Source organism: Thalassophryne amazonica, chromosome 13, assembly GCF_902500255.1.
Source record: "Thalassophryne amazonica chromosome 13, fThaAma1.1, whole genome shotgun sequence".
Lineage (NCBI taxonomy): Eukaryota > Metazoa > Chordata > Actinopteri > Batrachoidiformes > Batrachoididae > Thalassophryne > Thalassophryne amazonica.
In genome coordinates this window covers 42,326,643-42,343,033 of record NC_047115.1, presented here as the reverse complement: position 1 = coordinate 42,343,033, position 16,391 = coordinate 42,326,643, and the positions used below count along the sequence as shown (strand labels likewise).

Here is a 16,391-nt window from a genome sequence, read left to right as displayed (position 1 = left end):
CTTCAACCCCAATAAAATCCACCTTTGAGCAGCCTATGTTGGCATAGCAAAAGGCAGACAGAGCCACTATGAATTCTGCAAGCAAAATTCTTATAACCAGGAAAAGGTGAAGGATGGAGGCCACTGTGTGAAGGTCAATGTGTGAAAAATGGAATGACGAGAGAGACGGATGAGCAAGTGATGCTCAGCCACACACTTCTCTGTGTGTGGGAGAAGCCAGTGAAAGCAGCCATCATCCCCCACAGTTCACACTCACTGACTAGGATGAACCTGCTAATGACTACATTTATTCAAATTAGACTAACTGTGATCATGGTTAATAATTAGCTTTACAGTGCATTATAATTGGGTTAGGCTACAAGATGGTTCTGCCTAGGTGCAATAATTTATTTGATTTAATTATTCTGAGGTACCCGATGGTTTGACATTTCATATCATAAAACCAGCCGTGTAGAGAGAATGGAGATGGCTGTTGTCTTTAGAGAAGGTCACCGCTCGCTCTCTGGGAAAATTATGAGGACTATTTTCCACTCTATTAAGCTACTCCACTTTGCACAATTAGCCGCACACACAAAGGTTAAAGAGAGAGACCTCGTCCTTTATGACAGAGAATGAGAGCAGTGCATGTCTATGAGAGAGACTGAAAGAGAGGAGCCTTCACAGTCTACTGCCATTAAAATGGAAAGTCAGAACAGAAATTTAACAAGTGAACATTTGAGTAAAGGCAAGGTAGTTTCCCTGAGATTAACATCAATGTTTAGAAATGGAAATGGAACCCCCCATGGGCTCATAACAAGCAGAACTGCTATTTTACTGTTTCTAGTTTAAGGTTTCACCTTAAAATTATCCTTCTTGAACCAGGTAGAATCATGAGATGCAGTAAGGCTTTGTGACATACGATATATTTTTCAGATATTATATTTAAAAAACCCCTCTGATATAGTAGCCTATAATTATACAGATATTCTCTGTCAATAAACTCAACCATGAATGCTGCTGTTGTGGTGAATGTCTTCCAAATGCCTCTAAGCACCTCCCTACTTGAGATAAATGGCAGAAAACTTTGTTTCCAGACAATATTAATATTACAGACGTGCGTGTTCACACAGGACAAATATAACCTGAGATATGCCATTTCTACAGGTCCTTTTACAGAAGGTAAAAAGACACCAGAATTCTTACCGACAAATGAATGACCTGTCAGAAAAATGTTTGATTTGGCCCATTTGGACTGGATTAAAAAATTAAAAAGATCACTGAGAACCTTTGGTAATAATTACTTTATTCCACCTCCATAACTAGTCCAGTTGTAATAGGGTTCAAGACCAACATTTATAAAGGTACATAGCACAATATTTAAAGTGCAATCAGAAAGTATTCACAGCGCTTCACTTTTTCCACATTTCGTTATGTTACAGCCTTATTCCAAAATGGAGCAAATTCATTTTTCCTGTCAAAATTGTACTCACAACACCCCATAATGACAACATGAAAAAAGTATTTATACATGCACATAAGTATTTACACCCTTTGCTCAATACTTTGCTGGTGGACCTTTGGCAGCAATTACTGCCTCCAGTCTTCTTGAATATGATGTCACGAGCTTGGTGCACCTATCTTTGGGCAGGTTTGCCTATTCCTCTTTACAGCACCTCTCAAGACCCATCAGGTCGGATGTGGAGCATCGGTGCACAGCCATTTTCAGATCTCTCCAGAGATGTTCAATCAGATTCAGGTCTGGGCTCTGGCTGGCCCACTCAAGGACATTCACAGAGTTGTCCTGAAGCCACATCCTTGATAGCTTGACTGTGTGCTTAGGGTCATTGTCCTCAAATCAAATCAAATTTATTAACTTATATAGCGCCAAATCACGACGAGTCGCCTCAAGGCGCTTCACAAACATCATTTAAAAGGCAGAATAAAATGAATTAAGATTAACAGCACAATAAAAAAATTAAAACATAAATAAGTAAAAGGAATAAAATAAATAAAAGGAATAAAAGAAGACAATTGTATAAAATACTAATGATAAAACAGGGAAAAAAGTGGGTCTTCAATCTGGTCTTGAAAGTCTCCACAGAGTCCAACTGTCGGATCTGTGTAGGCAGATCATTCCACAGAGCTGGGGCGCGGTGAGAAAAGGCTCTGTAACCCACTGAGTTTTTATTCACCCTAGGGACATACGATAGACCTGCACCCTGTGAACGCAGGGCCCAAGCCGGTACGTATGGCTCAACCAGGCCGGCCAGGTAGGGCGGTGCCAGTCTGTGAACAATTTTATAGGCCAATAATAACACTACAAAATCCAATACCTGCTGAAAGATGGTCTGTCACCCTAGCCTGAGGTCAAGTGCGCTCTGCAGCAGGTTTTCATCCAGGATGTCTCTGTACATTGCTGCATTCATCTTTCCCTCAATCCTGACTAGTCTCCCAGTTCCTGCTGCTGAAAAACATTCCCACAGTGTGATGCTGCCGCCACCATACTTCAGGGATGGTGCGTGGTTTCCTCCAAACATGATGCCTGGCATGCAGGCCAAAGAGTTTAATCTTTGACTCATCAGACCAGGGAATTTTGTTTTTCATGGTCTGAGATTCCTTCAGGTGCCTTTTGCAAACTCCAGGCAGGCTGCCATGTGCTTTTTACTAAGGAGTGGCTTCCATCTGGCCACTCTACCATACAGGACTGACTGGTGGATTGCAGAGATGGTGGTCCTTCAGGAAGGTTCTCCTCTCTCTACAGAGGAATGCTGGAGCTCTGACAGAGTGACCATTGGGTTCTTGGTCACTTCCCTGACTGAGGCCCTTCTCCCCCGATCACTCGGTTTAGAAGTGTGGCAAGTTCCAGGAAGAGTCCGGGTGGATGCGAACATCTTCCAATTACAAATGATGGAGGCCACTGTGCTCATTGAGACCTTCAAAGCAGCAGAAATGTTTCTGTACCCTTCCCCAGATTTGCGCCTCAAGACAATCCTGTCTCAGAGGTCTACAGACAATTCCTTTGACTTCATGCTTGGTTTGTGCTCTGACTTGCACCATCAACTGTCGGACCTTATAAGTAGACAGGTGTGTGTCTTTCTCAATGTGTGTAGAATTTTGAGGAAAAAAGAATTTCATCCATTTTGGAATAAGGCTGTAACATAAAAAATGTGGAAAAACTGAAGCATTGTGAATATTTTCTGGATGCACTGTACCTCCTCTGGTTGGAATCAGAATCACCTGCTTCCTGACCTTACAACCAAAACAAATGGTAAGGCTGTGTGTAATTGTTGGGGTGGATAGCCACATACTGCAGGGGGCCAGACGTCTCCAACTAAACATTTAACCAGCAGCTTTCATTGTTCAACACCCCTTCAATTACACAGAAAAAACTCAGTGAAATCCAAATGTTGTATTCACATATGTTGCCTGTAAGCAGCAGACTATAAACCAGATGCTCTATCTTTTTCAATGAGAGTGATGGAAAAAATTACACCAAAGTTGAAAATTTTCAACTTTTGTGGCTTATTGCAGGGAGGAACTATATATGTATGTATGTATATAATAAATATTACAAATTTGAACTTTGAAAAATACATAATTTTATGCAGTCTGCTGCAATTTGTAAGAAACTGGGCTTGTATTTAATCAGGTTTTTACATTTATGTTATTATTGACTGACCAACAGCAACTGCCTTTATGTTGTGACATACCAGGCATCCATTATACACAGATATACTTTTGTCATTACGTCCGCCAAGGAGGTTATGTTTTCGGTCGCGTTTGTCTGTCTGTCTGTCTGTCAGCAAGATAACTCAAAAGGTTTTGAATGGACTTTGATGAAATTTTGTGGAGTGGATGGAAATGACAAGAGGAACAAGTGATTAAATTTTAGTGGTGATCCGGATCATGACCGGATCCAGGAATCTTTTAAAGAATTCTTCACCATTGTGGGATAGGGGGAATTCTGACATTCTAGTTTCTAACTCCACAAAAACAAGGCAGAAAGGCTTGAAAAAAATTAGGGTGTAACATAGTCAAATGTTGTATCAAACAACAAAGTTTGGTGATGATCAGATCCGGATTCCGGATCTGGTGATCCAGAATATGCAAAACTATAGGGAAAATGGAAAATGTGTCAGTGTGAGGTGACAAATGAAGCTAGAGATGCACAACTAACACCAAATTGTAGCTGAATCTGTACTGATTGAGTAAGGTGTCATCAGATTTGATGTAACTTCAAATGTTATGGAGCTAGATCCAGAAGAAAACCACCATTACCGAAAAATCGTTTTTATACAATAACTTTTGAACTAATAAAGACATAAAAGTGATTCCAAGTTCTAGTGGTATGTTTGCATGGTCAAGGATGTCAATTATAAAGGAAAGAAAAGTGTATGTATTATAGTTTTGGTTGTAACACTGAATTGTTGAATAGATCACTGTGCCAAGGAGGACAGAATCCTATCTTGGCTTCCCTTGTGTTTTAGTTGTGCTTAAAAATCACTAGTCCAGAAGTGAATTTAGTGAAAATGCTTTACAGCCATAAAAATTTATTCAAATTTGTTAAAACAAGGAGTATTTACAACAGAAACAAATTAAAAAGGAGGCAACATTTCTAGGATTTAAAAAGAAATGAAATTCACAAATATTCATATGTCATGACCTTCACTGAATGTACACACGAGGGTGACGTTCAACACAACTCAAGTAAGCACAAGTGCATTTCACATCCTACAGACGGTGAGTACCTCTCTTTGCCTATTTCTGAGTCACATTTAAAGTAAAGAGAATAAGTGTGTAGAAATGGAGACACAAACTGTATCTTCTCACTCACAGGTCCAGGTGTAAACTCGGCCCCAGGCATCACCTGCTAACAAAGTAGTGTGGCTCCTGCAGAGAATTGGCAATTGTCAATAACATGGAATTTAACAGCCGCTTACTGAAACTACTGAGGTTATACAGGCATATTCTGATTATTATCTTAACCACACAAGTGACAAATCAGATCAGAAGTGCAAACCCATTAAGATGGAAACCATATTGTAATTTGATCATTTGTCTGTCTGTTACATGACTCCCGACAGGTTCTTTGTCCAATTTACATCAAACACCATATGTGAATGGAGGTCTACTTTTGGCAAAAGTCAATGTCACTGTCACTGAAAGTCAAATTTTACATTATTTTCTCTCTCCAATTTGCACCCAACATGGCACACATTGGTGGGCTCTAGAATTGCCAAGGTAAAGTCAAATTTGCCAAAGGTAAGTCTTTGGGGTTAAGCTCAAAGTTTTGTCTGTCTGTCAGCCTTCAAATCCCAGGTTCTTTGACTGCTTTCTACCAAGCTTGGAGTGTGGATAAAGGTCCACCCCCAGAATTATGCTTAAATGGTTTGTTTTAGCAAAGGTCATAGTCATTGGGATCAAGGTCAACATATTTAATTTTGAACCAGATTAGGATTAAAGTTGCCACTGTAAGCGCGTAATTGAACTGCTGTGGTATCACCAGGCAAAGGTCAATACGTTGGATTGAAGTCATGGATACTGGGGTCAAACATCAAATTCCACTCAGCCAAGAATTACGTTGTGTGGACACCACCCATGCCCATTCTCCATGGAGTTGTCTCAGGAAGGGCATCCAATGTGAAATTTGTGGTAAATCAACATGCAGATCCATATCAGATCTGCTGTGGTGACCACGAATGAAGAAGAGAAGCCAAAATAAGAATAAATTGTGCTGTGTATCTGGAAATTCTATTATAAACAAGGTGTGTGGATCCATTTGATGCTATACCTACCTGACCTTTGTAACTTCATGCACACAGGTACTATTGCCTTGTATTCAATAAAACTAAATGATAGCAGTCGTTGGCATTAAGACAATAATGGCTATGCCAATCTGACAGCTGACTCCAGTGACTTTGACCTTCACCCAAATGACTGACCTCTGGCAGACCTTGTCTGGGCAATTCTGGAATCTACCTGTGTGCCACATTTGGTCCAAATAAGGTTGAAACACAAATTCCTTGATGATGATGATCTTTGCCAAAATGAATTTTTGATGGCAATTCTATTACTAACCTTTATCAAGTTTGGTTGAAATCAGCTAAAGGTCCTGGGAAGGGTAGCCCAACAAAGGCAGGCAGACATGACTCCAACCCAATGATTGATCTTGGGCAAATTTGACCTTGCTGGACAATTCCAAAACCCACCCGCATATGTGTACCAAGTGTGTTGCAAACTGGAATGAAAAACATAAATTTTAACCTTTGACCTCATTTACCTTAACCTATACTATAACAAATGTTTCAAGAGCCACTCTGGGGTCAACTGTCATCCACATCAAGTTGGGAAGAAATAGATCCAAGGACCTGCGAGGAGTAGGGTATTTAACTGACCCCAATGACCTTGACCTTTGCCAAAACAAACCCTTAAGGACAGGTTTACGATTAACCAATATGCACAGATGAAATTTGATGGAAATTAGTCTGAGCACCTTGGATGAGTAGTGGAACAAACAAACAAGCAAATGTTTCACAACTTATACAACCCCTGGCAAAAATTATGGAATCACCAGCCTCGGAGGATGTTCATTCAGTTGTTTAATTTTGTAGAAAAAAAAAGCAGATCACAGACATGACACAAAACTAAAGTCATTTCAAATGGCAACTTTCTGGCTTTAAGAAACACTATAAGAAATCAAGAAAAAAAGATTGTGGCACTCAGTAACGGTTACTTTTTTAGACCAAGCAGAGGAAAAAAATATGGAATCACTCAATTCTGAGGAAAAAATTATGGAATCACCCTGTAAATTTTCATCCCCAAAACTAACACCTGCATCATATCAGATCTGCTCGTTAGTCTGCATCTAAAAAGGAGTGAACACACCTTGGAGAGCTGTTGCACCAAGTGGACTGACATGAATCATGGCTACAACACGAGAGATGTCAATTGAAACAAAGGAGAGGATTATCAAACTCTTAAAAGAGAGTAAATCATCATGCAATGTTGCAAAAGATGGTTATTCACAGTCAGCTGTGTCTAAACTCTGGACCAAATACAAACAACATGGGAAGGCTGTTAAAGGCAAACATACTGGTAGACCAAGGAAGACATCAAAGCGTCAAGACAGAAAACTTAAAGCAATATGTCTCAAAAATCGAAAAATGCACAACAAAACAAATGAGGAACGAATGGGAGGAAACTGGAGTCAACGTCTGTGACCGAACTGTAAGAAACCGCCTAAAGGAAATGGGATTTACATACAGAAAAGCTAAACGAAAGCCATCATTAACACCTAAACAGAAAAAAAACAAGGTTACAATGGGCTAAGGACAAGCATTCGTGGACTGTGGATGACTGGATGAAAGTCATATTCAGTGATGAATCTCGAATCTGCATTGGGCAAGGTGATGATGCTGGAACTTTTGTTTGGTGCCGTTCCAATGAGATTTATAATGATGACTGCCTGAAGAGAACATGTAAATTTCCACAGTCATTGATGATATGGGGCTGCATGTCAGGTAAAGGCACTGGGGAGATGGCTGTCATTACATCATCAATAAATGCACAAGTTTACGTTGATATTTGGACAATTGAAAGGATGTTTGGGGATGTTTCAAGATGATAATGCATCTTGCCATAGAGCAAAAACTGCGAAAACATTCCTTGCAAAAAGACACATAGGGTCAATGTCATGGTATAGGGTCAATGTCAACGAGCAGATCTGATTTGATGCAGGTGTTAGTTTGGGGGATGAAAATTTACAGGGTGATTCCATAATTTTTTCCTCAGAATTGAGTGATTCCATATTTTTTTCCTCTGCTTGGTCTAAAAAAGTAACCGTTATTGACTGCCACAATCTTTTTTTCTTGATTTCTTATAGTGTTTCTTAAAGCCAGAAAGTTGCCATTTGAAATGACTTTAGTTTTGTGTCATGTCTGTGATCTGCTTTTTTTTCTACAAAATTAAACAACTGAATGAACATCCTCCGAGGCTGGTGATTCCATAATTTTTGCCAGGGGTTGTAGTATGATGTGGTTCTAATTCAACTTGAACTGGATGTGTAAACTCCATCACAGCTATAAATGGGTGCACACTACTGTACCTTGACATAGCCACAGCTGTGATGGCTGGATTAGCCCTGTGGCGGCGCTGTGATGCAGCGTGACTTCTGTTCAGCTCTTGACATAACACCAAACTTCTCTCCCACTCTTTAACCTGGCATGAGCTACCCACTGTGGACACATGTAGAGAATACTTCAACCTCTAGTTATCACTCAATCACAAGAAAGGTGTAGCATTGATCAAACGGCCCCCACAAAAAAAAATAAAAAATTTAAATGAGCCCGAAAAACAGAGCTGTGTTTATCTACGGTCAGCAGGCTGGTGCAGGGAGAAAAATCCCTCAAACATAAGGACGCTTCAGTGTTATGTAAAGACTCGATGTAATTTGCCAAGCATAATACTCCTATGAGGTGACACGAGGCTGTAACCAATGTATGCCAAATTGGATCTGGGTATTATTGCTTTCTAAATTATACACGCGCACACACGTCAGCAGAATTACTCATCAGTGTTTACTGCCTCTATGTTTAATAACTTTATAACAACATAATTCCTGCTACCCATAATGCTAGGGAGGGATGGGCCAAGCGTTGCAAAGTCTCATCTAAAAACCAAGCTCTGCGGAGGAACACTTTCACAAAAATCATTTCACGCTTAAGGATTAATTTAATTAGAGAGTGACGGGTTTCTTTTTGAAACAGAAAATAATATATACTGTAAATTGAACAAAAATCTTAGATGTGCATTTCAGTAAGGTTTAGTCATTTGCACAATATGAAATGCAATACCTACATACATATTCTACCCTACATCCTGTCATGCGAGGTGCAGCGTGCATTGTGGTATTACCGGCTCTCTCTGTCCGCTCTTGCCCTGGGGACACAGGCTCGTCTGGAGGGCCACGTAATTGTGTTCTCGTGTACTCCATCCTCCATATCTGTATGAGAGACACATAACGAGTAGCAAAATCAGGCGTAATTCAACATAATAACAAATACACTCATATTCACACCAATGTGTGCACGTGCATACACAGACAGCCGATAAGTCTGTAATAATACGGGAATAATGCCACTTGTGTGCGTTGTGGCTGTGGTATGGCCAGCCCTTTACAGACTGATAGAAAAGGCTCATATTAATCCAAAACAACCAGTCATACGTCACACAAACTATATGGTGCTGTTAGTACTTTGGTGTGCAATCAGGCTGCTACCTGCAAGGCTAATGCCAAAGTAATGAGTGCCACGTTTGACTATTATGCAGTATACGGTGCAAGTACAATGTAGAACCACTGGCGCTGGATTATTAGTTCTGCAAGGAGGTGCCAGGAGTGACTTTAGAGACACACTTCCCAAATTGGGAAGACTTCCCCTGAGGATCCTCTTTGAAGGTTGACATTGCATTGTTGCGATGCTGATCAATAATAATGCCTGTCAAAGATGGAAATATATATATATATATATATATATATATATATATATATGTGTGTGTGTGTGTGTGCGTGTGTGTGTGTGAAAACAAAGCAAATGATTTGAAATGTGATGGGCTTTTGTATGGATGTAAATCTGTGCCATCAGAGTTTGAATTAGAATTTTTACGGTTGAATTTTTTTTTTTTTTTTTTTTGCATTAAAATCAGAGTTTGAAGTTGAATTTAAAAGGTTGAATTTGTTTAGCATCAAAATATTCAGGCTCACAAACATCAACCTAAAAAAAATTTTGACCAAAAAAAAAAAAAAAATTCAACCTAAGAAACAAAAAATTCAACATAAAAAAAAAAAAAAATAGAAAAGCAGGGAGAAGCTATCGATCCCTGTCTCAATCATCCAACATTCAGCAATGTATCACGTCATCTTCTTGTTCTTTCAATTTGGTCTTGGTGTCACATGACCAATGGAGCTAAAACGTGACTGGCTGAACGTTGGATGAATGAGGGATCGATTGCTTCTCCCTGCTTTTCTGTTTTTTGTTTTTTTTTGTTTTGTTTTTTGAGGTTACATTTTTTTGTGCTCAAAAGTTACCCAAATGATACCCTTCCCAAATGATCCTGATCAAAACCATCAGAGAGCTTCATCCACAGCTACCACAAAAGACTCCAAGCTGTCAGTGATGTTAAAGGGGGCAACACACGGCATTAAGTACTGGGGGATGTAAACCTTTGATCAGGGTTATTTGGGTGGTTTATGTTAACACAAAAATTCTGCCAGGGTATGTAAATTTTTGAACAGAACTGTAACTGTGCCAACCGCTGCTTATAATACACAGAAAAGATCGTACCCGTATGACACCATCTGCACAGCCAGTGACGATGGCATTCCTGGCGTCCCACTCGTGTCGCTGTGTGAAACGGACACACAGGATATCTGCCTGAATTTCACAGGAAGTGTTGGTGCAGGACAACAGCTGACCCTTCATGGTCCACAGGTACAGCAAAGGCCCAGCGCATGATGCAATCTCACCCTTGGACATGATCAGAGAGATGCGCAATAAAAATAAGTACACCAACAGGACCTCTATGCTGTCAACAATGAGACGTCTCCCTTCCTTCAACTGAGCTGCACTAAGGCGAACAACATGGTTCCAGAAGAAGTGGGAGCGAGATCACTTACAGTGAGTTCGTTGATAGTCAGTGCAGAGATGCTAGTTGTGTGTCCTACAAGTTGAGTAATGTAGCTGAGCTCATCCAGGTCCCACAGGATACATGTGAGGTCCCGGGAGCCGCTGACCAGCAGGCTGTGGAGCTCAGACACAGCCAGGCACGTCACTGCATCTGTGTGACCGTACAAGGGCTACGAACAACAAAGGACTTTAGTTTGACACCGTTTGTTCTATTCGTCTCTGCTATAAACACATGCAGACAGACAAACCTGTTTGAGTTTCATACGAGTGAGTTTGTCCTTGCTGACTGCTACATCCCACACACACACCACAGCGCTGCTCCCTGCTGTGATGATAGTCGTCGGGTTTGGACAGGCGGCGCATAACGTCTCCCCCCAGTCACACAAACTCTCACACACTGCAAAGGTCTGGAGATGGATAGCACATACGTGATGTGCATGATGGAATAACTTGTGCTTCCTTCTTTTGTTGAAATGTGCTTATTTTCCTCCAGAGGTGCATTTAGACTGGAGCATAGCAGGATGCCTTAACATCAGCTAAACAGTAGACAAATGTGTCTTTTTCTAACTGGTACTTTGGAATTCAACAGATACATCTGACGAGTGAATTCAAACCAGTTTATTCTACACATTTTCAAGAAGAGAGCGCAGGCAAAGTGGAGTGGTTGGAGAAAGGTGGCAGGAGTGATTTCTGAACCAAAAGGTATCTACAAGACAGCACAAGTAGGACATTTAGAGTCAAAATCAAAGAGTTGAGATTGAGGTTTGGGCATTTGCAGAGGAGGAATTCAGGATATATAGGGAGAAGGATGCTGAAGATGTCGCTTCCAAGGCAGGAGGAGAAGAGAAAAGCCAAAGTGAAGAGAAGAAAGACAGTGGACATGGTGAGACGGAGAAAGATGATCTGCTGTGGTGACCCCTAATGAGTGCAGCAAAAAGAAGAAAAAAAAATGAAAATTATACTCCTTTTCAGGTGTAAAATAATAAACAAATATTGAGCTTTTGGAGATAACCACTTTAGTGCATTATAGCACACCCACTGAATATAGAACACAGACCATCTCAGTATCTCGCAGAGAAGCATGAGTTCAGAATTCCATAACATATGTCACGAAGTATAAAATGAGCCATTTCAGATCTAAGTTATGGTTAGAGCCCAGGAGTTTCCACACAAAGTTATAGAATTATGCAATTTTAAGGATATTTAACATGAAACTCAAACCATATTTAACTGTAAAGGCTAACAACAGGATGACTTTTGAAGGATCTTCCCTCATAACTGGTCAGATGCAGAAGCATTGCCATGTCACCATAAAATGGAACACCAAAAGGCCTTGGATGGCAACCACCAAGGTGACAACCAGTCCATCCCAACTCTGAAAAGTAACCATCTGTCTGCTGGAGTCAAGTAAAATGTGGGCGTGTCCTTGGCCTTTTCCAGCTGCTGAGATTCTCAATACTGAGGCATTGGTGAGATGGATCATGCCCAGAGAAATATGCAAGTAAGGGCCTTCAGCCTCTCTCTTAATTTTATTTTTTTTTTTTGGCTTCTGAAGATAGTTTATGTTATCAGAGAGAAATTAGACTACTGTATTTCAACCTGCTACCCTGTGCATCTAATGCTGACGATAAGTGTACTGACCAAGTGTCAATATGTGACAAGTTTAGGGGAGGTGATGGTCTAGCGGTTAAGCACTGGGCTTAAGCCCAGAGGATCCTTGGTTCAAATCCCAGCCTGACCGGAAAAATCACTAGGGGCCCTTGGGCAAGGTCCTTAATCTCCTAGTTGCTCCCGGTGTGTAGTGAGCGCGTTGTATGGCAGCGCCCTGACATTGGCGTGAATGTGAGGCATTATTACAAAGCGCTTTGAGCGTCTGAGGCAGATGGAAAAGTGCTATATAAATGCAGCCCATTTACTATTTTACAAGTTGAGAGTCAGAATCTGTGTGACAAAAGCAAAGATTATTCTGTATGAATGCAAGGACATTAGTGATCAACAATGTATACAGAATTCATGAAATTATTTAACAGTCCATATTTAATGAAAGAAAACTTCATGGCCATAAATGTGTTGTGGGCTTGCAAAAACTCATGTATTCAGTTTGGGCAAGAAAGCATAAAAATGCCAAGTAAAATCCATTTCCTGTGAAGCTCGTCCATGTCGTACCTTCTCAGTGACACAGTTTCCAAAGGCACAGCTGTTGTCAGTAAAGCCCCAGCTGAAGAAGCAGCTCGACAGAGGGGACAACAGAAGCAGGTTTCTCCCCAGGATCAGCAGCTCTTTATCGAGACACAGTATTTGACCTACTGGACCTCTTGGAAGCTCTGCAAAAAAAGCCCACAGCATAAGAAAGTTGTAAAAACAAAGTATGAGGGCATTTTCTTTATTTTTATTATTTGTCACTTAAAACATAAGCACCGAAAAGAATTTTACGGTGCAGGAAATTGACAGAGTATGACCTCATTCTGCCTTTAGTGTACCTGAATAAAATTACCTGGCCAAATAAAGGTAATGGCTCTTCACAAACATCACATTAAAGAGTTGTGCAGTTCAGTAAACTTAGAGGGAATTTCATTAAATTGACTGCAAAAAAGTGGGCAATTATAACGGCTATTCCCTCGTCGCCTCATGCTATGGCTACGTCCTATGGGGACACGCACACACACACATGCACGAGTCTTGGACAGAAACCACAATATGTGCATGAGACAGTGAGAGAGACTGTAATTGACCTATTCATGCAGGAATGGGCAGAAATCATTATATTCTTTTGTCAGACCAGCTTTTAAAATCCCCAGAAAGATGTTGTGTCCGCATTAGCCTCAACATTCCTGTTCCTATTCATCTCAGTCTCCTTATTGATCAGATCAGACACTCTAAGATTTAATATGAAATGTAATATGCAGGAATCTCTCCCTGAGCATTCACAGATTCATCTCCTCTCCCTCAGTGGGCCTGTAGGGATATTCAGATTATTAAGTAGGGCTCAGCGGAAGAGTCATCTCCACATTGTAGCTCTAACAGATAGCTCCTTCCACCCTTCCATAGTGTAAATTAATCTATGGATGTACCCAGTCTGCTTCAATGACTCCCTTGAGACCTGGGCAGAGCTTGTATATAGTAATTGACATCAAATGGTGTGAAATAAAATAAAGGAGGAACAATATAAAACTGTGTTGAAAGAAGGCAATAACTGATTGAACTTTGCTCAACAGAAAAAAAAAATGCTGATTCAGGTGTTTGAAAATAATTGCCACATTTTTAAATTACTGCTATTATTTGCTTTAACTTTGCCCATTCTTTTAAGAAACAGCTACAATATGACAGAGGCAGAGCCAGGTTTTCTTTTTTTGGGGGGGGGCTTCAAAAGAATGGTGTCGCTTTTCAAAACAATGAATACTTTCCACAAGTAGTAGTTTCAAACACTGCTTTGAGTGTTCTGAAATTACCTTCTAAAAAGGTCCATCTACTGTTTCATTTTTTTTTTTAAATAGTGAATCATTTTCTGAGTAATTGGTTCACTTTATTCAATGCTTCAAAAAAGACTGATTTGTGCATGTGTGAAGTATTTTGTGAGGGGTTTAAACTTGAAATTCAACGAACTGGTCAGCAAAGTCTTGTTTGAGGGCGGGCGCTAAACCGGTAAAATAACAAAGAAAAGAAAACAGAAAGTGGACATGTATTGCGGTTTGTCTACGACCCGGAGCTCAAACATGTCGCAGCGGTTTCACAGGCGAGAGAACGTAGCTACTCTGGTTAGCTCTGTAGGCTAACACTTACCAACACGACCTCTCACATTTGCCTCATCTTCCCTTCTCCGCTGGGAACCAGAAAAAACTGCACTTTTCATGACTGCTTTGGTGATTGCAGCCGGAAACAAAACAGTACACCATTTTCCCATGTGATATTATTCTGTGTATATATTGCGCAACAGGAGCGGCTGTCCCTATAAGTGGTCAAATTCTGCAATATCACGCAGGGTTCAAACGAAACTGTGCTGCCCTATTAACTACTTCTCTTCTGTCTGGATCTACCTCTGAATGGTTGTGCAGTCGTCTTCAGTTTATCCAGTTTGAAGAAAAATGGCAACGGGCACAGCGATGAAGAACTATCTTTCTTAGACACACTGCGGGGTGGGTGAGGTTTGGTGAAAAGCTATGGGGGAGATGATACAAAGCATTAATTGCATTAGATAATTAGCACCGTACCCTCAGCCTTTGGGAGGCACTGCCCTCACCCGACCCCCTTTTTAGTTAAACATACCCACCTGCTTGGGAACCTGGCCAAAATTGCTAACATATCCAAAAATTGTGCTCCTGACAAGGGGATCCTGCGCATCTTGTCGGCATGGTCGCCTTTGTGCGTAAAAGTATGGATGAAAGGTGTTGATGCTTTCTGCAGCGGCCGGACCCTGCTGCCGGTACCCAAAAATCAAGTCGATCCACAGGTGGAGGTGGGAACTTACAAAGTCACTTTCCAAGGCCTAAGAGAAACAATACAGAGCACAAACTATGACCAGCTCATCAAAAAATATTAGAAAAACACTACACCTCCACCATGCAACCTTAAAATACAGCAAGGTGCAGTGAAAAGTGTTATTACACACAGACCAAAGCCATCAGTCAAGCTGTTCATATTAGAGTTTAGAAACAAAAAACTTATTTCACACTGCAGAAAAAAAAATAAAATTATGCAGATACTGTATGATGTCTTCAAAAAGTTAATTTAAAAGAACAGAACAGGAAGTTGCACAGTTGGGTTATAAGTTTATCTTCCTGTTTGAATTAAAGAATGATTTGGGCAGAATTAGCCAGAGATTGGTTTTGAAGAGTTAATAAGGAAAAGTGGGCATTATGACCAGCATTATCCTTGAACCCAATCTTAATAACTCCATCCTGGAAGAACAGAGAGCTGGAAAAAAAAACCCTCATAATGAGGATATGTTGTCCTGAGTTAATTTATCTACGGGGGGGTGAAAGAACCCTTGTAAAGTTGATAATTTTGTGAGAATGCTCAGCAATATGAGCAGTTCAGTAGATTACAGAGTGATAACCATTGCAGATGCCCCAGGAATGCAAAAAGGGAGGGTCGTATATACAGAGGAAGTCATAGAAATATAGAAAAGAAGAAGACAAACAAACAACAGAAAATCCTTCACTGGAAGGAAAAAAATACAGAAAGCTGAGAAAAGACAAAAAGCATTCAAGTTTTCAAGTAATAGAATTGTGTGCCTGGCCTGTAAAGGGTCAATTTAGATTGATGCCCTGTAATGTCTGTGTGTATATATATATATATATATATATATATATATATATATATATATATATATATATATACACACACAAACACACACACACCAGCGGTGTACCCGGGCGTTGCCTGGGCGTGAGGTTCTTAGACATTTCTGACTGCTTCATCTCCAATAGTCCAGGTTTGGATGTGACAGGTCTGTTGGACTTCAGCTATAAGGTTTGTGTTTGTCAGCATATGAATCTTTATGAAATTGTAAATGGAGTACTTTGATCTTGATTGGTGACCTTTAATCATGCACACTGGGCATTGATCTTGATAGATAACCTGTAATGTGTGTGTGTGGCATTGCCATATTTACTGTTATGCAACAGGATGGTCAAAAACGGACCACACTCAAATACATACATACATGAAGACGGGTTAAACTGAAGGTCATAATTGTTTAAGGTTTGAAAGCAGTTTTGATTAACTTGGTGC

General features: G+C 40.3%; 1 protein-coding gene across 1 annotated transcript in view; it reads right to left on the bottom strand.

Annotated features, from left to right (window-relative positions):
* Positions 1 to 4,498: 4,498 nt before the first annotated feature.
* Positions 4,499 to 16,391, bottom strand: part of wdfy4 (WDFY family member 4) — a 120,514-nt gene continuing 108,621 nt past the window's right edge. The window contains 9 exon segments of the mRNA XM_034184287.1: positions 4,499 to 4,869; positions 8,084 to 8,213; positions 8,893 to 8,980; positions 10,320 to 10,502; positions 10,652 to 10,831; positions 10,910 to 11,068; positions 12,828 to 12,985; positions 14,696 to 14,816; positions 14,929 to 15,144. Of these exon segments, the coding sequence (XP_034040178.1) occupies positions 4,806 to 4,869; positions 8,084 to 8,213; positions 8,893 to 8,980; positions 10,320 to 10,502; positions 10,652 to 10,831; positions 10,910 to 11,068; positions 12,828 to 12,985; positions 14,696 to 14,816; positions 14,929 to 15,144 (1,299 nt within the window). The 3' untranslated portion in view covers positions 4,499 to 4,805.